The 24,846-nt window shown below is 27.4% G+C and overlaps 1 protein-coding gene across 3 annotated transcripts; it reads right to left on the reverse strand.

Moving 5' to 3' along the window:
• Positions 1 to 685: 685 nt before the first annotated feature.
• On the reverse strand, positions 686 to 23,880 carry LOC147812655 (calcium-dependent secretion activator-like). Of its 3 annotated transcripts, XM_087161983.1 has the most exons (6): positions 21,200 to 23,880; positions 20,696 to 20,830; positions 18,913 to 20,558; positions 9,297 to 9,410; positions 3,651 to 3,767; positions 686 to 1,196 (listed from the first exon to the last, which is right to left on the reverse strand). In XM_087161983.1, exons 1-3 carry the CDS (start codon positions 21,222 to 21,224, stop codon positions 20,554 to 20,556), a joined length of 165 nt encoding a protein of 54 aa, XP_087018109.1. In that variant the 5' UTR covers positions 21,225 to 23,880; the 3' UTR covers positions 686 to 1,196; positions 3,651 to 3,767; positions 9,297 to 9,410; positions 18,913 to 20,553. The 3 variants fall into 3 exon arrangements, 2 of the variants coding, with proteins under 2 accessions (XP_087018109.1, XP_087018108.1); XR_015433344.1 differs by lacking the exons at positions 18,913 to 20,558; positions 20,696 to 20,830; positions 21,200 to 23,880 and adding an exon at positions 15,208 to 15,761 and having other exon boundaries at positions 708 to 1,196; XM_087161982.1 differs by lacking the exons at positions 686 to 1,196; positions 3,651 to 3,767; positions 9,297 to 9,410; positions 18,913 to 20,558 and having other exon boundaries at positions 20,728 to 20,830.
• Positions 23,881 to 24,846: the final 966 nt, after the last annotated feature.

The raw sequence follows: 24,846 nt of genomic DNA on the forward strand, positions 1-24,846 counted from the left end.
GAATTCGTTATTCAAAAGTTAAAATTTTTTTCTTTATATAAGTTTTACGAGTGACAAAATTTTTCTTTTGATTTGCTTGAATGGTTCTATAAATACAAACAAATAAAATGACAATTAAGGCGACCAAACTTATGCCTACTCTCCTGGTTTAGTTAATTTCCAGATAGCAATTCCCACTATTTTAAGATACAATAATCCAAATCCATTGGAAGAAAAGATACCTTTATTCAAACAAAAAAAAAAGTTTACTGGCTTTAATTAATTGCCATTATTAAAATTCACCTTTTCAAACATTAAGATTGCATGTAAATAAGTGAAGTTTGATTCACCAGGTAACAAAGTATTAAATTGTTTTATGCATAATGTACAGGCATATTGGTATTGCAATTCAATACGCATGAGTCATTTCTAGTAACAATTGTAAATTGAGCAAATTTATTAAAACATAATTTAATGTTTCAAATATTCTTCTAAATTCTGATTAGTCACTATTAATTGTTCATAATAAGAAATTTTTTTTGCAATTTCATAGGAAAAAGAATGCATTAATGATCCGAAAGTAAAAATATATACATGCAATCAATCATATGGAAATATTTGTCACAGCACAAGTTGGGAAAATTGTCAGATGAATAACAACAAATAATATATAGCATCTAAATGCAAATTGTAGAATAGTCCAAACTCACTTTAATAATTTTAATTTTTATCTAATGATTCAGGTACTAGCAATAGGATTATGAAATAATAACAATAGTCTATATCAGTCTTCAAAAGCAATTTTTATATTTGTCATAAATCTTTACATACATTTTTGCTTTGCTTTTTATTGCTATGCTTCTGTCTTATCTTTACTCAATATTTCCCGTTACTACATATTTTCATATTAGGGGTCTATTTATGAAAGCATAGATGTAATAACATTTTTCAGTAGTTCAAAATTATTTCAAAATTGTAAAAAGTAAGCTTGCTTAAAAAGTATTTGTTTTGCAGTATATTGATTGTAATTATAGATGTTACTTCAAAAACATATCTTCAGCCAATTTTGAAGAAATTGTAGCTCTTGTTACAAATTTTTTTTTTTTTTTTTTACATGAAACAGCATTAGTTCTACCTCATATTACGATCAGTGGCATAGTGATAAATAAATTTTAGGAGAAATCAATTTCATTGAAGCAAGTTCCAACAGTGTCTGCCTAAAAAATAATTTATTTTAAAAAATATAACAGGGTTAACATACGAAAATTTATTTGTTTTCTTAAGATTTCAGTTTAATTATTTTATATTTAAAAATATTAAGCACTAGAATGATTGTGAGGAATGCAATGTTCTCAAAAACCACCTTGGATTAAGCTTTCCTATTCATTTGAATGCCCTTTAAAACTTCCTAATATATAAATTACAATTCTTTCTAAAATAATTTTTGAAAAATATATATTTATTGAAGTTTTTATAAAATTAAACAATGATGTTAATACAGGGATGAGAGTCGTCAGAAAGTAAAAAAGAGGAAATCCAAGAATGAATAAATATATATATATATATACACAAAATTTGACAAAAAGAGTGAGATCTTTAAACTTGTAAACCATGTGATTATAAATCCTGATGATTAATTTTAAAATTGTATGAATATATAAATATTAATCACATGCCTTATTTTTAAATTGAGACAATGTGAATCCCGATATGAGGCTTTTAAATCACGTGAATATGAAACTCTATATAGAATTTTAAAGTATGCAGAAATACAAATCATGATGCGTAATTTTTAGAGCACGTAAACACGAATCACGATGCATAATTTTCAAACCGCGCAAATACAAATCACAATGTCTAATTTTTAAAGCACGTTTAAGCACGAAAATCGATGTTTGATTTTACAACCGCAAAAACTTATCACGACATAGAATTTTAAGCTCGCATGAATACCAATCGCTACATAGGGTTTTAAAAAGCGTAAATACAAATTACTTTATTGGATTGGATTTCGTATAAATACGAAATTCGATGTTTGATATTACAACCGCAAAAACGAGTCACGACATAGGATTTTAAGCTCACGTGAGTACGAATCGCTACATAGGGTTTTAAAACCGCGTAAATACAAATCGCTATATTAGATTTTTAAATCTCGTAAATAAGAATCGCAATGTACGGATATTTAAATCGCCTGAATAAGACTCGCAACGCTCAACTTTTAAATAAGGCAAATACGAAAATCGATGTTTGATAATAAAATAGCGATTTTAAAAATGCATAAATGCAAAACGCGATATTGGATTTTTAAATCTCGTAACTAAGAATCATAATGTGCGATGTTTGAATAGCGTAAATAAGAATCGCATAGCGCAACTTTTAAATCAGGTAAATACGAAATCGATGATTGATATTAAAATTGGAGAGACTGGACTTGGGATTTCTAAAAGGCTTGTTTGTATTGTTTTTGTTTAGACATAATAAATAAAAATTTACAAGATTAAGTGAATGAGCAAATAAATATTTTCACCCCAAATCCACCTCTATTTTTATTTTTTTTTTCCGTTTGCTTTCACGCCAGACAACAGGGTCATGACGTCTGAATTGCAAAAATCCGAGCTATTCGGCAGACGAATAAAAATACGGAAAATACAGTTAGCAGCTAGGATGTAGTTTGAATTTTTTGTTTATCTTTGAAAATCGTAAATAAATATGATTATTTTATTTTAACAATTGAATTTTCAAAAAAAAAAAAAGCGGGATATTTATTTAAAAAAAAAACGAAACTTTTAGAGAATCCGAGTTTTTGATAAAAAGGCTAAAATTCGAAAGGCAAAAGCGAAAAAATATCATCTCTGTATAAAGGTCAACCAGTTTTATCCGAAGGAAATGATTTTTTGAGAAACTTCAGAGGGAAGAATGAGGATTTCAATGCTTTCGCTCCGCGGAAAATTAAATTCCTCATAAAATATTTTAACTTGTTCAAAAAAATTTTTGCGGAATATAGCGGGAAAAATGGAAAAATCTAAAAAAAAAGCGGAAACCCGCAGAAGAATCTCATCCCTGTTAATAAAACAGATAGAACACAAGTGATTTCGTAATTTATAACACATGACACAAATAAAATTAGCTTGAGCTAATCTTTATAATATTGTATTTAAGCAATGAAACTTTTTACAAAAATGGTTTCAAACAATTTTTTTTAATAAAATTTTTGAAGGCACATATTAATGAATTTCCTTAAATCAGTAACCAAATCGAATTTTTATAAAAATGTGAAATTTATATACATAACATTATTGCCAAATTTAAAGAACTTTCTTATAAGTTTTCAGTTTTTTTTCCCAACTTTTAGTAAGTCTCTTTAAAGAAAATTTTTTATTACCCAATTTATTTTAAATTATCATTTCTAAGCTATTAACTACTCAATAATTATTGCTACTTATTAAAAAATAGAAGATTAACTATACGTTTCCTGAAAAAACAAAATAAGAGCCAATTTTTTTTTAAAAAAAAAGTGATATTAAGACAAGCACACACTATATTTTCTAGCAAGAAAAAAGGTTTGGAAAACAAAGGAAATGAAAAGTGAACAATTAATTCATTAATAAAAATATTTGAATTTTGAACATTCTTTTAATTTAAAAGAAAAAAAACTTTCAAATACTAACTTTCTTTATAGTAAGGTAAATTTTCTTCTGAAATGCAAACAGCCGAGCCTCAGGAGTAGATTCATGATGAGATGATAATATTGACCAGACACTGTCATGCAATGCTGATACCATATACTGGAAAAAAAATTTTACAAGTGAAACAAAACTACATCAACATTTATAAGAATTTAAATCTAATATACAAAGCAAAACAGATATAATATAAATTACTAAATAATAAAACAAAATTGCAGTCAATTTTGTTTGTTTGTTCTGTTTTGCATTATTTACATTTACATCACATATACGAAACAGATTCTACAACAATGTTACATATTTCAAGTTCAAGCACTCCTTAAACCTAATCTTAGAAGATAATCAAAATGCACCATTTGTCCAGTTATGGTCATAAACTACTTACAGGTGTCATTTATGTTCAAAACTTGAGCGGTAACCTTCATTGGTGGAAGTTTATGAAGAAAAAAAAAACTAGACGTGAAAAGTATTTTTAGTTATTTTACTTACATATGATTGCTTATTGGTATATTTTCGGAATTTAAATTATGTCAGCATATTTATAATCATTAATGAAATATCTCGGCACGCCACTAACTACAGAGTTTAGTTGTGCGGAAGGGAGGATGCAACTGTAGTGAATCTACCACTACAAAAATACAATTCCATTTCACTAGCATATAAAACATGTTAATTCGATTCTATGGTGGGGTGGCTTTTCATGGGCGAAGGTTGACATCTGCGATAACTTCTCCCCCACATTGGTGACCGGGTAGTTGTTCTGTTGTAGTGGTAGATACACTACACAACAAATAGGGGTGAATTGAAATACTTATCAGGTAAAAATTACTATAAAATTTGCATAATAATCATTGAGGTTTTATTAACTAAGGAAGAAAAGAAAACTAGAAATAAATTGTTACATTTTATTCATTATATTTTGATATAGAATGCTCGACATACTTTTAAATAAACTGAAGAGATAAGAACAATTAATAAATAAACTTGTAGATCTGTATCCAGATCTGGACAGAACTCTATAGATCTTATTCCCAATCAGAATTTATAGATGAATTTGTCTTACAAAAATTTTAGCTATTATTTCTCTTAACGAATTCATCAGTAAGAGTTGATTGGGCTATGAGCTACGCTGAAATTATTTTTAATAGCATAAAATTAAATTTGTTGGGATCAGTTAACTAGTTGCTACTAATTATTATTTACACACTTTTACACTACACAGTTGCAAAAAGACAAGATATGAGTAGACTTGTGCATTAGCAAATTATAATTTTTCTTTTGGCATGCAGATGATCACTACACAACAGATTCCCGAGCAATGCTTCCAACTTACAAGATGACAACACTGCAGCCTCATCACATTCTAGTTCTATAAATTTTTTTCCTGATAAAAAAAAAAAATTCAAGTAAAGGTGACAAAAAGAATAGTGGCATACGAGCATTTATGATCATTTCAGGAATAGAATAAATAATAAACCTTCTTAAATCCATAAAAAATATTATTTTCAATTTTAATTTATAAGTTCTTTTTTTTTTTTTTTAGTTCAAAATGTAGAGAAAACATGAAAAAAATTATAGAACAATGAAAAAAAGGGAAAAAGAAAAATAACAATAATAAAAATCCGAAAAAAGGAGGGAAATTAATAAAACGCCGTAAATAATCTTTTCATCAGCTCACGCGATTATATCCGCAGAAAGGAGTACTTTTCAATATTGTATCAATATAGCCAAAGCAAAATATATCAATACAGCAATTAAAAGAAAAATTTACAAAAAATTACAACAAATAAAATAGAACACATTAAGTAAAAATATCACGCAAAATCAGAAAATAAAATGAAAAACAGAATAAAACAAAATCTATAAAGCAAATATCGAATTCAATTGAACTTACATAAATGGGAATTTTTTCAAGAATGATTTAAAATATTTTAACAATAAGATTGCCAGATTACAAAATATGAAAACAGAAGCTCAAATTGAGGTAAGAGCATAAATAGAGGGTTTTGTTTTATAGTGGATTCTTACTGCAGTACTGAAGTGTGTTTGATTAGTTAGTTACCAAGGATGGGCCTGAAAATAGATATGCACAAGGTAATAATTATACTGGATAATTTAAAGAAGTTAACAATCAATAATTTTAGAAAATTAACTTCTATTTAAGAAAAAAATTAAAAAGGAAAGAGAAAAAAACATGAATTGCCTGTTTTGCAAATAATTTTTGTCATGGATTTGCCCGAAAAGGATTTGCACATGGTAAAAATTATATAAATTAACAAAGAAGTTTTTTAGTAAATTTATTTACAATAATATACAATTAACTAAATGATTTTATATAGAATTTAATTACTTTAGTTGCTGTCCATTGTTTTCTTTCTAATAAATTTTGAAAGAGTTTTTCTATTTGTTTTTTGGATAAATAAACATTACTGCATATTCATTCAATTCTATTCATTTGATTAAAAATGGTATTTAAATAGATGTTCTTAGAATTCTAAGTAATTAGTTTATTTATATTAAAGTTAAAATCATTTCTTTTATCTTACAAATCCGCAAAGCAGATATTTTCTTCTTTTATAATACCCAAATCCAAAAAATTTAAATTAATATTATCATCATTATTACAAAGCAAAAATAATTCCTCAGGGTAAATGTTGTTTAATAAAATAGTATAATCTTGAAAATTATAGATAATTAAATCATCAATAAATCTAAAAACAAATTTAATATTAAGAGTATAATTTTTTTACTAATAGTGCAAAAATAAGTTAGATAAGAGAGATGAAAAATTAGATCCTTGTGGTATTCCATCAATTTAAAGAAAAATATCTTTTTCATCACAAAGATAATTATTAAAAATACAAAAATTAATTAGAATTTCCCAATAAACAAAATCATGACTAAGGATATTTTTAAAATCATAGTAAAAATTCAAAAGTACATCTTTTAGTTTAAAAAGGGGAATGCTATTGAAAAGATCCTGGAAATCAAAAGTCACAATAGAATTAATTTTAATATGTTTAATAAATTCTAAAATCGGTTGATTGTAAGTGATAATCCAAGAAAAACCTTCTTTAATAATATTGTTAATAATTTTATTTAAGTCGTTAGAGAAAATGGTGCCAGATTTAGTTAGGTAAGTATTAGTGACATGGGATTGTTCTAAGTTTTATAGGAATTTTATGAAATTTATGACTGATAATTAAGTAAGAAAATTGTATATTGCTAATTTTAATTTTTAATCTCTTATATAAAGCTAAAAATTTTTACTATATTTTAACTCCGTATTGAAAAGTGAATTTTTTACAGAAGATTGGATAGTTACTGTTAGCTTTGTCTATGGGGAAACTATAAAATGTTTTTGTAGTTGCTTTATTTATTGAACAATTATAGAAAAATTTGTTGAATTGTTACAGTTATTTAAATTATCCTTATTATTAAAAACAAAGTTTTTAAAGTAAAAATAAACAACCTATTTCCATTCAGTTAACATACTTAAAGATAAAGAGAACCTATTTGATATCTTTCAACAAAAACTATTGAGATCATTAAGAAAGTACTTTAGAAATTTATTAATTGATATATGGTAAATGGGTCTAAGTTTTGTGCCTTCTATCATTAAATTCCTAAGTTCTCTATAATATTTAAATTACCAGTAATAATATGTTTATGTTTATCAATAAAATTTTAATGTTTTCCTTCTTCACAGTGACATTCATAATCGGATATATAACTTTTCCCAAAATTTTTGATAACATCATTGTAATTAAATATAGTTCTACCAAGAGATTTATTATATTTAAAGCTTTTAATTATGTGAAATTCTTTTAATGGAAATACATTTTCAAAAATATTATGAAATTTGATCTTATTGAAAATAGAATTTTGAAAGTTAACGAAATATTAATTATCAAATTTTTTCTTTTTATTCGGGGAAATTTTACTCATTTTAGCTTTTACAAGTTCGAAACAAAGTAATGTAAATTAATAAAAGAAAAGTTAATAATAAGACCTTGAAGCTTATATACATCATTATTTTTAAGGGGGAAAATAAAATCTTTAATTGGTTTAATATTATAATGTTTATTAAAATCTTTTTCCATTTTAGAAATGTAATTTATATTTAACTTGTCACTATTAAGAGAGTTTCTATTACGTCGTGATCCCCGTTTACATCGATTTGTACGCTTATCTTGTATATGAAAAAGTGAACCAGTTGAGGAGTTATTAAAGTTAATCTGTGTATGTTGGAAGGTATCGTTTAGCCCATACAGCAAAATTGTTTTGTATAAAAGTCAGCAGAAATTTTCTTTTTGTAGTCTTAAATCTAAATCTTCTACTATATCTAAAATATTAATTTTGACACTGTGAAAATTATGTTCCCTATAATGATTCAATTCCAGATTATTGATAATTTTATTACTGTTTACTGTTATCAGAACGGTGTTGATTAATTCAAATATTAATATAGTTATTGGTTTGTCCAAGATATTTCATATTATAAAAACCACAGGTTTACATATAAATAAAATTTTTACTTTTACAAAAAGAATTGGAGCTATCGTTATTAAGAATCGTATGTTTGTGGTCAATATTAGGGCAAGTTTTGCACCTTTTAACACCACACGCTTTATAAGCCAGTAAAATTTCAGACATTGAATGTCATACCTGCCAACATTGGAGAAATAAAAGAACAGAGATTTTACTAGCGACATATTTTAGGCTACAAATAAAGTTTTGCTACATCACACATAATCAAGTAACTCAAAAAGAGAAAGATATAAAATTGGAAATATTAAAAGCAGTTACTGTTAGTTGAAGTAAAAAATTTGTATATAATTCGTAATCTCAAAATAAGTTTTTTTTTAAAGCAATATTTATAATTACTTAATTATATATAACACTCAACATACTGCCTGGCAATAGCACCATCTGTTGAGGAAGAAGAGAAGTATTTTTGCCATTAATTATTTTATAGGCAAAAAGTTATTTTAAAAATTTCTTCAACAAATACGGAGAAATTTGAGAATATACAGGTAAACAGGAGATAGTTATAAAATACAGGATTCCTCATTAAAAAACAGGAGACTTGGCAGGCATGGAATGTAATTCAAAAAATCTTTAGCTTCCAGAGTAGCAAGATGTCTATCCGAATTTCCTCTCTGAATTAGGCTCTTTGTACAGGGTACAACATGAAGAATAGAATAATTTAAATAGTGAAAAAAATTTTTTTTAACATTAAACATATTTTTTACCAGGCACAAAATTGTTATAACAGTATAAATACATAAAAATAGGCTCATAGAACAACGCCCTAAACACACACAACGTCCCAAGCACACAAAATTAGAAAAAAGAATTAATAAACGGAAGCAAAAGGAAAATAAAAGTAAGTTAATAGTAGATAACATTAAGAGCTAAGCTGCATTAAATATGATCACTAAAACATAGCATAATAAATAAATCTAAAAAGGACAACAAAAAAAACTTATTAAAAAATAAAACTTATAGTTTTTCTTAATTTTCTTTGTTTTTTTTTGTCCTTTTTGTATTTATTTATTATGCTATATTATATAGACATATATACACACGCAGAGCATTAATGAAATAACAACAAAATCTACATGCCTGTATCAGGTTTGATCATGTGTCAGTGCCATTGTCATACAAATCAGCAACATAAGTAGGGAAAACTGCACAGTGCTAGTATAAGAAACTGTAGTCAGAAGCATCCTCTTTAACCTGAAATAAAATAAATTAAATTTAGTAGAAATATTTTTAATTAACAAAAATAAGTTTTAAAAAGCTGATAAAAAATAACTTGAAAAGCATAAGATACAAAAAATGCTTATGACTTTCACCAATACTAATTACTTATAACAGCGAGAAGAGTTTTAAAACTTATTAATTTTTGCTAATAAAACTGATGGGCTCAAGATACATGGTAACTAAGCCCTTCAATTAAGTCATTTATAAAATTTAACAAATAATTTTAAACATAATCAGGGTGCATAGCCAAATCTTTGAATCAAAAATAAGCACTTTTTAAAAAATTTTCAAGCACTTTACAAAAATTTTCAAGCACTCAAAAAATTAATATTCAATCAGTGATATCATTGAACAACAAAAAACTTTTATAAACAGTTTTAGCGTTAACAAAAACCCAAAAAGAAGCAGACGTAAATCGAAACAATCATTACTTTCCCAAATCATCGAGTGAATTCAACTTGACCCTGAACTCAGAACAAAAGTACCCGCACCCCCTACGTCAAAAAAGTGTTAGAAGTAAAATAAAATAAACAATAATAAAATTAAAATAAATTAAAAAGAAAAACATTTCATAAGGATCTGATATTCTCCATCCGAATTGGAGCACTCAGGTTTCGGTTTAAAGTGTGTGTGCATGCGCAAGTCATAACGTAGGTACGACATGAAGTCCACGTGAATGATTACGTAGCAAACACTGCATTTTTTGTGAAATACATGGGATCCACCAGATATCACTGAAGGGAGAAAAAAAAATTATTCGGGAAAAAAAAGCACTTTTTAAAAACGCCAGCTGAAAAATGCACCTTTAAAAGCTTTTAAAAACGAAATCCCCCAAAAAGCACCTTAAGCACAAAAGCATAATTTACTCTTAAAACATAAGATTTTCAAGTAGTTAAAAAAAAATATATACTTTTTCTAAATGCATAAAAAAACTTGGATAGACATACCGTAATTTTGCAGAGCATACCATGGCATTTATGATTTATAAACATTAAACTTTGGTATGCACTGCGTACCTAATGGAGCAGCCTGTACAGTATTTGTTTGTTTTTTTAAACTACTTGAGCTAGAAAATTCAATTTTGTTCAATTGATTCTCCAAAATTTCATTATTTTTCTTCATCTCTTTATCTTTCGCAGCAATCTATTTTTATATTTTATGATCAATAATAATTTAAAGAATTAACAATGGAGGTGTAAAACAGTTTGCAAGAATGTATCAATACGTTCTACCCTTCACACAAAAAAGTCATTGGTGAATTCCCCTCCCGCTATCACTCTGCTAATAGTCTCTTATAAAGCTCAACGGAAGTATGATTCCACCTTTTTTCTGATGCAGGTGTGCAGAAAAAAAGTGAAAGAAAAATATCCAATCAAATGAGTTGGGTGAAATGGTTAAATCTTAAAGGTCAAGTTTTTTTCCTACTTTCAGCTGAAGATCAACTTTATCATTAAAAGAAATAACGCATTCACGATCATTTAATGCTTTAATTTTGTGCAATTATTCATCTATTTTTAAAACTATTTTTTTTTTAAAGTTTTTAGCTGTTATCATTTGATAGGTTAAAATTTTAGAAATTTAAAATTAGTAGTAAAAAAAAGTGATGCTTTCATGATTGTTTTATTGTACAATTTAAGTCAAACAAGACTTATTTTACTTTATTTAATCATTTGATTTAATAATATTTAGGTATTTCAAATCATATTATTACATTAATTGCGATAAAGCCATGTGAGCAGTAATTTATTGTATTTTGATAACTCATTTTAACTATATTTGGGTTCTTAATCACCTGGCTTACATAAAATTAGAGTATTTTAAACTGACATTTTTTAACGTAATACATTTGTGATTGGGTTAAATTTAAATTGTAAACAATTGTACCAGGTACAATTTTGCATACATTTGAAAAGCTGTGATGAAAATTATCAAATTACATAATTTCTAGTTTTAAGTAAGAATGCATATTGTGTTCATTTATTGTAGATTTAGCAATTATTTTAATGATTTTTAAATGTCTAATAATTTATTTTGCTGAAAGCTTTTTATTTGAAACAGATGTGTTAATTTAGTGATCGATTGTAATACAATTTTGTGCGGCGTATCAGACGGTCTGGCCTTTCTGATAAAAAAACCATTCCTTTATAGTCAAATTTTACACATATACCAGGTGCTGGGTATATACCAGGGCAGTGTATCTCCGCAAAATGCTGGTATTCTTATTTTATAAAATACTAATCATATACCGAATATACATTACAAATCATAAAAAATACAAGGGGTGAATAAATAAGTTTTACATTAAATACATGCACATAAAAACATTCCAATCATGTCTAAATGCAATAAGAATTATTACAGCATGCAGCATAAAAAATTTATATTAACTTTTCTTTTATATCACACAAGAAATCAAGTTTTTTTCACCACATTGAAAAAATTGGCCATTTCATCATCTTTAAATAAGCTTAAAATAAATGTATACAAAACAATAAGTATATTCATTTGTAGCATGATACTAGGCAAACATAAATGAAATTTAAAATAAGTATTAAATAACTTTCTTTATGTTACAATGTTAATTTGGATAGAAAAATATAAATAAAGATCCTAACTACCTAGCAAGTTTTAGCTCTATAATTTGTGCAATTTAAATTCCTGTTCAACATATTATTTAAAATTTTTTAGGTAAGTTTAATTTCAAGTAAAAGGTTAAATTTATTATTTATTTTAGCAATCAATATTTTAATAAGGAGAAAAAATTATAATACATTAACCAATGCACCTTTTATGCTAAAATTAAATTTTTAAAAGTCAAAAATATGGTAGCATACAACTACATTTTTAAAAAATAAAATATAGTAGCACACTATTTTTCACTTTAAAACAAATAGCTTTTAAAAACAGACATTCTATTTTCCAAACCCAAATTTAAAAAAAAAGTTATTAAATCTCTATAGAATAATAAAGATATTAGCCAATTGAAAAAATATCAACTGCCATTTATTTTGTCTTAAATATAGATACATATTCTGTTTCAACTTCATTTAGAAATAATCTACTTCGTAAATTACATTGCATAGGAACAGTAATCATTAAAATAAATTGTATTGATTTTATTGTATCATTAAATTAAACTTATTTTAAAATGAGAATTTTTATGAGAATACCATTCTGAATATTAGCGTACACATTCCCATTAGTACAAAATTTTCATTTTAAAATATAAAAAGATTTCTTTTTTATTTCACATATTTTGACAATATAACTTTTGAATTTATAAAGTAGGAAGACAATTAATCAATATATTAACAATATATAGCACTACTTATCAAAAGTAATGTAAATTTATTAGCCAGAAAGGCTATATATGCAATAATATATCAAAACATACTGATGGTAATGCAACATTTGAACTATGTTCAAAATACTTTTAGAGGAATGGGTGTCACAAGATATATTCTTTTTTTTTTCTTGTGTGTGTTAACACTGTGTTAAATTTTTCAAAAACTATTAATTTCAGAAATGCATGTTCTTTGAAACTTTTGACCCAAATGAAAACATTTTAATTTTAAAAAAAATGCAACTTTCAACTAGACTCTTAGTGCACCAACTACTAATTTTGTGAAAGATATCAGTGTTTTAATTCAAATAATATGTTAATTAAAGTCACTTGTATATTAAAATCCAGTAACTGAAAAATGCAGTTGTTATGGAATTATTCAACATTTCATGTAATTCAAATAAAATAAAATGAATAACATGTTTTTGTTTTGACTGAAATGTGAAATAATGCTACCATTTGCACTCCTACAGACATAAGCAACCAGTCTTCATTCTTTTGCACATTTAAACTCACACTTTATAATCAAATAAAAATATAAAGTTTAGCAAAAGTTTTTTTTAAATTCATTCTTATGCAAAGCTCTTCGCAATATTTTTTTCTTATTTCCAATAGGCATTGTAATATTTAACACTAAACAGGGCATTGTAATATTTAATACTAAATTATTTTTAAAACTTTTTGAATGAGTTTAAAACAATCACTTTCTCTAAGTTTAAAGGGGAAGAGAACTTATTAAGCATGATGGAACTGGACATTACAAATGTTTTTTTTTATTATATGAAATAATTCCACTGCATAAAATGCAATCTATCATACATCAGAATAATTTTAACAATATACACATAATAAACTGCTGTTTGTAGAAAATGCAACACCATGAAGGAATCATCAGAATCAAATGAAATTCGCAGCAAATGTCAATTATAGGATATTATGCAAATTAATAAAGTTTCAGAGCCATCGCGCGTGCGTGGCGCGCGCAGCGCCCTCTGAATTGATGCTGAAAGCGTATAAATAAAGTGCTGTGGCGGGACGTTGAAAATAGTCTATGATTATTTGTTAGTGGCAAACGTTTAGTGAGACCTGAGTATGCCTCCACGACGGAAGAATAAGAAATTCAAGCAACTTACGGAGTTTGAACGAGGGAGGATAATCGGCCTTCGAGAAGGAGGATTTTCCTATCGCGCAATAGCAGATCGTATGCAGCGGAACAGTTCCACAGTGATGCGAGTTTGGAAGCAGTGGACCGACGAGCACCGAACAACTCGAAAAACAGGCACTGGACGACAGAAGGTGACGTCAGAGCGCGATGATCGACACCTGCTCCGCATGGCGGTGAATGATCGCACAGCTTCCTCCAGGCAGCTGGCAGCACATTGGTCTACTGCTACAGGTGTACAATTGTCGGCTTCGTCAATTCGTCGTCGTCTGCTGCGCCGTGGATTGCGTGCAAGGGTGCCATTATACAGGATTCCCCTCACGGCGGATCATCGACGGCTGCGTCGGCAGTGGGCTCTTGAGCACAGAGACTGGCGAGCTGATTGGCACCAAGTTGTCTTTTCAGATGAATCACGCTTCAATTTGTGGACCCATGATGGCCGTGTTCGTGTTAGACGTTATGCCGGTCAACGCTGCCTTCCTGAGTGTATTATTGAACGACATAGTGGTCGAACACCCGGAGTTATGGTCTGGGGTGCGATTTCGTATCATGGACGATCCAATTTGATACGAATTGAGGGTAATCTCAATAGCAACAGATACGTCCGTGAAGTGCTACAGCCCGAAGTCGTTCCTTTCCTTCAAGGCATCCCTGGAGCTATCTTTCAGCAGGATAATGCACGCCCACATGTTGCGCGGACTGTTAGAGACTTCTGTTCAGCACAACGCATGCAACTTCTTCCTTGGCCTGCTTATTCGCCGGATATGTCGCCTATTGAGCACGTGTGGGATATGGTTGGTCGGCGTCTCACTCGTGATCCGCGTCCTGCAGTTTCCAAAGACGAACTTTGGTTGCGCATACAAGCGATATGGAATTCTCTTCCTCAAGCAGATATTCAACATCTGTTTGACTTCATGCCACGTCGTATAGCAGCACTTATTGCAGCGCGTGGTGGCTGCACCAAATACTGATTTCGGACGCTTAATTTGTTTCTTTTGTTTTGAAAATTTCATCATTTATTTGTATCAGTACAAGTCGTTTCTGCATTAAATTTCATTTGATTCTGATGATTCTTTCATGGTGTTGCATTTTCTACAAACAGCAGTTTATATAAATAAATATATTTATTATTGTCAAAAAAATACCCTTGAAAAAATTATGAAATATTTTTAAATATTATGATCAAATTCAACAAATTACTGAATTTATAAAGGAATTCAAAACATATATATTCATACAATTTGATATTTTAAGGAATTGCATACCTGGACCATTAAGAGCAGATAAAACAAATATATATATAGTCGACACTCACTATACTTTTTGAAAGATACTAATCTTTCCCGTAAAAAAAAAAAAATAAGTACATTAAAAGATATCTTAATTTCTAAAGCCTAAATAAAAAAGTAACTTTTATTCAGAAAATAAACATTCATGATGTTTTAATGTAACTGGTTTAGCAATTTTGTGATTGACAAATATAATTAAAATAGCAAAGATACAGTAGAGTAAAACAATAACATTTTTATCATAAAAGCTAAACTAAACTCAGAAGTGCAACAGCTCAAGGAGACCTACTGTACCCATCCTGGTTTTCTTGACATCTGGGTTACAGCAGTAGATTTTACAATTGGGTTGTCAACCAAATGTGTAATCCTCAGAGTTTAATCCCCAAGCATGCATGGCACTCATTTTATCAACCAACTGAAGCAATGAAAGGCTGAGTTAACCTTACCTGGATTGAGCATAGAACCCAGGACTTTTGACATGCTACCACTAAGCCATTGGGCATGGGCATCTACTATAAAAGCCACATTATTATAATTTAGTTTTTTTAAGACTATATTCGAAAGAAAAACCAGAAAGACAATTTAAAGCTAAGCTTCTCAAAATGTTGAATTGAATGAATATAATATAAAATACTACAATACTAAATATTGAAAGGTCATTTTTTTAGTAGATACAGCTGCATTGAGAAATACAAATGGCAAAACATTCTGAATTGAAGTACATTTATCAAACTTACTAATAAATGAATAAACTTGATTTAATGATAAAAACTTAAAAATGTTTTTTTTCATTTTTATCACTATAATTTTGATTAAGTTGATAATTAAAAATTTCAAGCATAAAATATCCTAAAAAATTTATCTTCTTTTTGAAGATCTAATAAATTTAAAAGAATTAGAACAATTTAAACTGATACAGCATTGAAACCCTCTTTTTGAAAATAAATGATTAAACTATGCATTATTAAGAATTCGAGTACAACAGCTGATGGCGAATTGAAGCCTACCCAGTTTCAGATTGATAAATACCAGCTTGTCTGGGATGTAAAGACGACTGGTGTAGTAATGCTGACCACATATCATGCTGTTGGTTACGAAATTGTGAAGTCTTAATCTCCACGACCCCTTTGGCCCATAATGGGCTGTTGTGAAAATGTTTTACTTCGTAGTCATGGAGAGTAAATTAGGTAGCTTCTACATCAGTGTGTTGGAAATAAAAATATATTCTATTTTTATTATAGGTTATTCAGGTATGAATACCAGCAAATTTAGTTTAGTTGACTCAGTTATTTTTGAAAATATATAAATAGATATATTCTAAAAACATGTGTCACTTAAAAATAATCTAATTATATTATAATGAAAATTTTAGATAATTATTAGATGAAAATCTTATACAAGTTTTGCAAAAATTAATTTAATTTTTACTTGAAACTATCAAGATAATATCACATCATGGTTTTCATTTAGCTATATATAAAATATAAAAACCAAATTTTCAGTAGAGTTAGTTTTTTTAAATTAAGATTTACAAAACTTAAAATAGTTCATACCTTTCCAATGATGATTATTTTCAAAGCAAGGTGTTCTAAATGTTTTACTCCCCTCCCAATATGAGTAATTCATTCATTAATAACAACTGAATGACGGTGGAATATTATTTCAATTCCTTATAATTGAAAAAAAAATTTGTTTTCATTGGAAATTTTTTTAAAAAAGCAGCTTTAATGGCAATTATAAACAGAAAATAAAAATTGGATTTCTTAATATTGAGTAGAATTAACAATTTAAAATAGACATATAATTTAAAAAAAATTAAAAATCCATATGGAGCTTGCTTGAGTAGGCAAATTATAAAAATTTATGCCTACATGCTATATATCATACAACTAGATTACACAACAAAAAACAGTCTATGTAAACTGATCAGCTCTTTCACAGCAAAACAAAGAAAGTTAATATATTATATAAAGTTATATAAATTATTAGATATAATATAAACAAGTGGTTTTGCAGTTATATGGCTTCCTTTAAAATAGACTAATGGTTATTGAAGAAAAATTTATGGTTTCCAAACTTTTTTTTAAAAAAACTAATGTTAAATATGCAATACTCATTAATTAATGCTTATGCATACTGCTCTGTTTTTTGCAGGACAAAACAAAAAAGAAACTTTGTAATTTTTTCAAAAGCAATTTATAAACCACAGCTGTCATTATTGTCTCTGAAAAGGACAAGACATTTAACCATGTCAGTTGTACTCTATTATAGGTGGTTTTAAAAATTAGAGAAATTAACAATTCCAAGAAAAGTCATAATAATGAATAGCGTCTAAAAATATAAACAATCAACTGAAAAAATCATAGAATATTGAACTGATAGCCAACTTATTAAACATTGGCCCAAAGTTGACACCAGAATCGACTGATATACAAGTTTTATAGATGAAATGTTATAAAATTAGTTTTCTTGTATTTTAATACATGCAAAAATTATCTATTTTGTTTCTTTTATCAAATAGGACCATTTTACCATAGGACCATTCTTTGTCCACATTTTACAATTTTTTACTGATTTAAAATGAGCATCACTTATTGCAAATTTCATTTGGTGTAATTAAGATGGAGAGTGAGAGTTTTCAATAATAAGAAGAGTATTAAAATATTAAGTATATAAGTGAAGTAAATATTGCACAGTTTCACACTAGCTTAAAACTTACTTAATAAATAAGATATTTTTTGTTTAAAATCGTTTATGTGATCTTGTCATGGTTTATTATGCCTAATTATAAAATTTTTAAAGTGTAACTATACTACTGAGTCTTAATGTATTATATTAGTCAGAATCTTGACACTATACAAAATCTGATAAAGTATTAATGAAGTAAATTCACAATGAAAACCAAATTTCCTATAGAAAATACATTTTTTAATTTAGCCATTAGGTATAAAATTCCATAGGAAGAAAGTTAAACAAAGGTATTGCTAAAATCATATAAAACAAAGGGAAAAAAATTAGATTCAGAAATGATGAAAAAACTCTTTACAAACATAATTTGCATAATCCATATCTAAATCATAATATTTAATTACATTCCCATGAATAATTAGTTAATAGTCATTTCAATAAGGAATAAATTACCAAACAAAACTTTTGGTAAGATCAACTAAAGAACCAGATAATAATCCCATCAGTGAATTGTTAAAAGATTAAAAACTAAGCTTCAGTTTTCTGTTAACAATTGGGCTAGTTATAACCATCACTATGATAATGGAAGAAAAATCTGAAGAAAATATTATACCCACAGCAAAACCACACACACACATCATCCGTTTAAAAGCAGCTCCAACTTTATTTTTCTTTGAAAGTTTTTCTTTACTAGATATAGATTCCTCAGCAAAATTGTCTGAAAAAAATAGTACATTAATATGGCTTCAATCTTTCAAAGAGTTTTGTTTTAAGTTAGCAAAGAAATACAATATAAAAAGAAATTATTACCAGAGAGGAGGTACAAAGACAAAAAAATTTCTCATACGCCCACTTTTTTTGGATCTCATAAAGCAGGACCAAATGTCCAAAAGCTATATATAAGAAAATATAAAGAAATTATTATGTAGTAACATAATTTATAAAAATGTCTTATGAAAGTTTGAACTTATTCAATGAAACTTAAACACTAACCTTGAAATGCTAAGTACCTTCTGAGAAGTTTTTTGAGAGCTTGTTACTGACTGAATCAAAATTTGATACAGCTGATATTGTTATATTCAGAAAAATTTTCTTCTTTACACAAATCAAAAAATGCAACTAACTCATCTCATCAAGATTAGGAATAAAAAAATCTAACAGCATTGCTGCAACAATGTATGCTTCCACACAGAGAGAGAAAGTTCGAATGATTCTGACAAACCCCATAACATTTCCTAAAATTAAAAATGAAAAGTTCAAAATGAAGCAATTTGATGGTTACACAATCTAATGAGGAATACATTTTTATGCATGCTACAAAAATTATTATTACCAGTTATTGAATTTATTTGCAAATATCAGAAAAAGGTAAAATAATCAATTGAATAAAGACAAATATATAAGAAATAGACAAGACATAGACAAGACACAATGAATTCAATAAACATTAAGACAAATTTAACACAAAAGTAATAATACAAATTTTGATTTAAAAAGAAACATAATTGGGTTCTTAATATAACGTTAGAAGTAATTTAAATACTTCTAACGCAACAGCACGAGGAGGTGGATAATGTCGCAGTCACGAATAGCAAGTCAACTATTCAATATGAACCACCCATTGAAGTCGGAGTGTCAGATCGAAGTGGGCGTTACTGTCAAGGTTACTAGTCTGGAGAGTGAGTTGTTATTGACTGTGTCAACCTTCATCTATGAAAAGGTACCTCGACATAGAACGAGTTAACATGTCTCATATACTAGTGAGTTGGATTTGTATAGTTATAGTGGTAGATACACCACAGAGTCAAACAAAAAATTTATGTTTAATAGATTCATTATTAATGTCAGAAACACAATATGAATTAGATTAAAAAAATGCATTATCTTAATGCTTTAAGAAATATAATTTGAATAAAACAAAGTGGTATTATTATTAATTAGAATTATATTTATTAAAATTTATTTTTAAAAAAAAAAACAATATAATTATTTAAATTGAATATGTAATAGTTTTTTATTTTAATATTATGAGTGATATTCTATTATTTTTTTGGGGGGGAACGCACAAATTATTTCCTTCGTATTTTGTAAATAATCATCAGAATAAAAAAATTAAAAACCATGAAATCCGGAGTAGTAATTGCAAAAAAGAAAGAAAAAGAAAGAAATTTGGCAACGAAATTACGTGAATTGAACTCCACAAATTTGTTTTAGCTCCCAGATTAGGTTATTGTAATAAATAATATCATAAAAAAAGCAGTTTTAAAAACAACAGAAAAGTCAAACTGTCAAAAATTCAATAGAATTATTGCTTTAAAAAGTAAATACTCAATTGCACGATTCGAATTTTCCATATCTTTTGAAATATATCGGGATATTCAAAAACCGTGTGAGAATCAATAACTGCCGAAATATAACTTTGATTTACGATACGATCAGCATAAATTGAGAGCACCGAAAAGTGATTATCTAAATGCATGCCATTACATGTAAATTTCGGCACAAAAGTAAAGTAAAGAAAACAAAATGTTTTTACTTTTCAAAAGAAAATTCTTTCTGGAAAAACTCTAACATTCTGCAACAATGTCGCTGCGATTCTGCCACGGGGTGTACAGTGAGTGGAAACCTTTCAAATTAAGCTAAAAAGATTATGCAAGAAAAGAAATAAGTGGAGTATATACCTACATGAGATAATATATTTCATATAATTAAAATATATTTAAATTATTTAAAATTCCCACTAAATTAGGTAGTAAAATAAAATAAATATTAATACCCTTTGAATTCCCATCGTTCTTTTTCACAGCCTTTATAATGGATTGAGCAATAGATGATTCCATTAGATCCACATAACGGACAACTTGGGAAGCAAATGTAAGTTGTTGATGGAACCTCCCTCCGCATAAGTTTTCTGAAGAGAAGTGATGCTTAAGTGAAAAATGCACATAATATACTAATAAGCAACATTAGGATGCTGAAGATACATGCAGTGGGTGGGTGGATAATTCATGTTTTAGCCGTTTTTTAGATTTTTTCCACTTTATAATATTTTCCTTATGTATTGTAAATAATATTACTTTTAAGAACATTTTTGTAGTAAGTTTTTTCTTTGTGATTATTAGTGTAAATATTGCATTAAATCTTGTTATTATTTTAAACATTCTCCAATAACAAATTTTGATGTTGAACAGAGGCATTCTTTCAATTTTAAGAAAGTTAACTATTGAATTTTAACATGTGATGTATATATAAAAACATGGTTAAAAATATAATTGATTACCATCTTCACTGGAAAACAATCCCATGTATCAGGAGGCTGTTCAGCTAAAAGTGTGTCCATATCAACAGCTAACAACGACCAGAAGATCTCTGCGTGTTCAACCATGCAAAAGTCTGTAAAATTTATTTAACATTTATTTTCTTTTGCTGATGTAAGCAATTTTAATAGCTATCCTAATCATACCTAATGAATATTTCTGCCATCAAAAATTATACAGAAAAAAGTTTTTTCACTAAATAACAAGAGTAAAAAATGCAATTTTATGCATACACACATGAGATGGCTGATAGAAAGGAGAGTAAGAAGAAGTTTTGTTTGAGCAGTGAAACATATCTACTACTCTAAGTGTATGTCTAAGAAATGCATTACATGTACACCTAGAATCCATATTCAATTGATTTAAACTTTAAACATTTCAGAGAGAGAAAGGAAACCATACTGATGACAAGTCATATTAGGGGGGACCATAAAGAGATGTGACGATTCCAGATATGCGACATATGCTGTTGATCACTTATAAACATTGAAAGATTCTGGAATTAAATAACAATAAGGGACAGTGTTAGTAGATCATTCGCAGAGGTTTCAGCAAATGCATAATGCTTTCTCATTTTATCCCGCACTCACTGAAGACAAATAACATTTAACATAGAAAAGGCCTTTGAGGACTCCCTTAAAACAAGTTGCATCGTCTTTTGATTTAATGTAAAAAAGGCTTTTGAGGACTCATTTAAGGACAGTAACATCAATTCATTGCAAAAAGAGCCTTCACCGTCTCATTTTGTGCAAGTGTTTCGTGACTAACTGATTTTGTCTTGAGCGTAATCAAAAATGTTTTAATTTACCCTTCCATTCACCACACTTTTTAAATGCACTTTCTATTTATTTTAGGTGTATTCATTGAGTCAACTTAATTAAAATCGGATCCCTAACATTGCATCAATAATTAAACTGATTCAAATTCTTATCAGAAACATTAAATAAAAGAGCAAAGCAAGTTTAAGCTTTCTATAAGGTTCTATAAGCGAAGTGCTGATTACATAAATGAATAAAGTTAATCAAATATAAAACTGTTATACATTGCACAATTTAATTTTGAAACATTACATTAATTTCCGAAAGTTGAATTTAATTTTTAACAGTCAATTATTAACTGGTCACCAAATTGAATTGTGAAGAAAAAAGTATGGGCATGTTTTGGTTTCAGATAGTGAAAATGCTGGATTATAATCATTCTGCAATTTTTTTTTTCTGAATCTTTAAAATGTTTTCGATTATATTATAAGATTTTAAGAGAAAAAATATCAATCTGTTCTAGAAACAAATACTATTTTTTGTGCTTCTTGTCAACTTTTTGATTGATAAACAAATTAAAAGAGATAGAAACATTTTATACCACAAGAAGTCTGCAAATATGAGGAAGAAAAAATTCTAAACAAAAAAAATTTCTGAAAATTCTACAACAGGTCAATAAGCTTTTTCAGTAAACATTCAATTTGTTTCACTTTTAAATGTACACAACTTTTATTGACTCTATACTATTTGCACAACTATTCACCTTGACTTTAACTATTAACAATTTTCAAAGTCACTGAATTTGGTACAGGGTAAGATAAAATTTAAAGCAAGCACTTTTTAGCAATTTAGAAGCTGTTTTAGTACAAATAGTTTCAAAAACCGAACAAAAACATTCACACATTTTCTTTTCAAATCTGCTAGAAGACAGTTTAAACTAACTTTAGAGAGAATAAGTCAGGAAATATTTTCCATAATATTGAGAAAAAACATCTTTTAAGATACCAAATAAAAAAAACGGAAGTTTCATATTTTCTACAAAATCCAAAACTTTCTTGAAAAAAAAAAAAAAAAATCTAATATAGACAACCCTGTAAAATTATTATTATTCATATTGCTCTTTGAAGACTTAAGATTTGTAACTTTAAAAATGAATTATAACCATAAATATAACCAGAGAAATATTAAAACCAGTTTAAAAAACATTAATTTTTTTTAAAACGAGATATTTGTAATAAAAGATTACAAAAGAAAAGAAAAACATCACAAAAAACAATTCTTCAAAATATAGCAAACAGTAAAACTTTATATACTATATTTAAACAAGAAAATAATATTTATAAAGGTTTATACTTTATAATTAGAAATACTGAAAGCTACTCCTAATGTACTTTTAAGTTCATAAGAAAAAATCAGTATTGCACATATCTATTTCAGAAACTTGCAGAATATTTTTTTAACTTTTTTGAAGAAAAAAAAATGTGACAGATATTAAAATTCAAGTAAACAAATCATGGTCATAAAACTGTCACCACTTTAAGAAGGCCAAATTTTTTAATTGAATTGTTAATGAATTTGTTTTAATTTTTTTTCCAAATTTCATGGATATTTCAGTTTACTCTACAATAAGCTTATACAATAAAAAAAATTTTAATATATGTCTTCATACAGACGCTAAAATGTTTCCAACGATGTAAGAAAAAGTGCAGAGTAAAACAGTATGAGTGGAGAGAAATGCATTACATAATTCAACAGCAGTTCCCAACTTTTGCTGAAGTCTTATTAAAACATTCTTTTAAAAATTAAGAAAAAATTTTAATGGAATATTTTTCTCGACTGAAAACAGCTAAATTTAGTAATTATCAATGACAATAAGAAAACACTTGCAAAAGTGGTAAATAATTTTAAAATAGAACATTTTTAAATTTGTTTTCTTAAGAACTATAGTAACATTAAAATTAACTAACATAAAATTTATGCAATAAATGTTATGTTACTTTTTTCAGGACAAAAAATGACAAAAATTAAAAATTTCGAAAATTTTTTTCCTACAATTATTATACTTAAAAGAATGAAAAAAACATGCACTCTTCAAATCAGTTGAAAATATCAATATATATTTTTAGAACAAATAATAAATACAATAAATTGAAAATCAGAATATTAAATACAATAAATTAAAAAGTATAATATTAAATACAATAAATTAAAAATGATAACAAATATGATAAATTAAAAATTATAATAAATTACAGGTTTAATGATTTTTTTCTATACAAAAAATAGTCCAATAGTAGTAGACTTTAATTAGTCAAATATCTTTGATTCTGCTTCACCTTTTACCATCTTTGTAATAATTTCATGATCCCAAAGCCCACAAAACTTCAGGTCCTTATCATAAAAAAAAACTCAACGAAGTGTCGTTTAAGGTCATTGCTATTATTGAATTTTTTCAAAATAAATGATATTCTGATGATATAAGGTGGCAGATGTATGAGAGATTTAAAATCGCAAAGAAATCCTGTTCAATACGATAATGCAAGGCCTCACACATTTTCAGCAATATATGTACAAAATTATAGCAGCTTGGTTGGGAGGTAATGTTGCATCCCTCATATAGCCCTGATTTCGCATTATCATGTAATATTTATATCATTTATCACTTCTTGATCACCATTTTTACAAAATTTTTAAAAATTTAATAATAAAAATTACCTAAAATCACATAAAATTCCGATAAAATTACCATTCTATGACAAATGACATTTCTAGTTTAAAAAAAAAGTTTTGCTGATAAGGACCAGATGTTATATGAGCTCTGGACCATGAAAAGATTAAATATAACAAGATGG

Source organism: Parasteatoda tepidariorum, chromosome 4, assembly GCF_982258835.1.
Source record: "Parasteatoda tepidariorum strain Cologne lab strain chromosome 4, Ptep-v5.0, whole genome shotgun sequence".
Classification (NCBI taxonomy): Eukaryota; Metazoa; Arthropoda; class Arachnida; order Araneae; family Theridiidae; genus Parasteatoda; species Parasteatoda tepidariorum.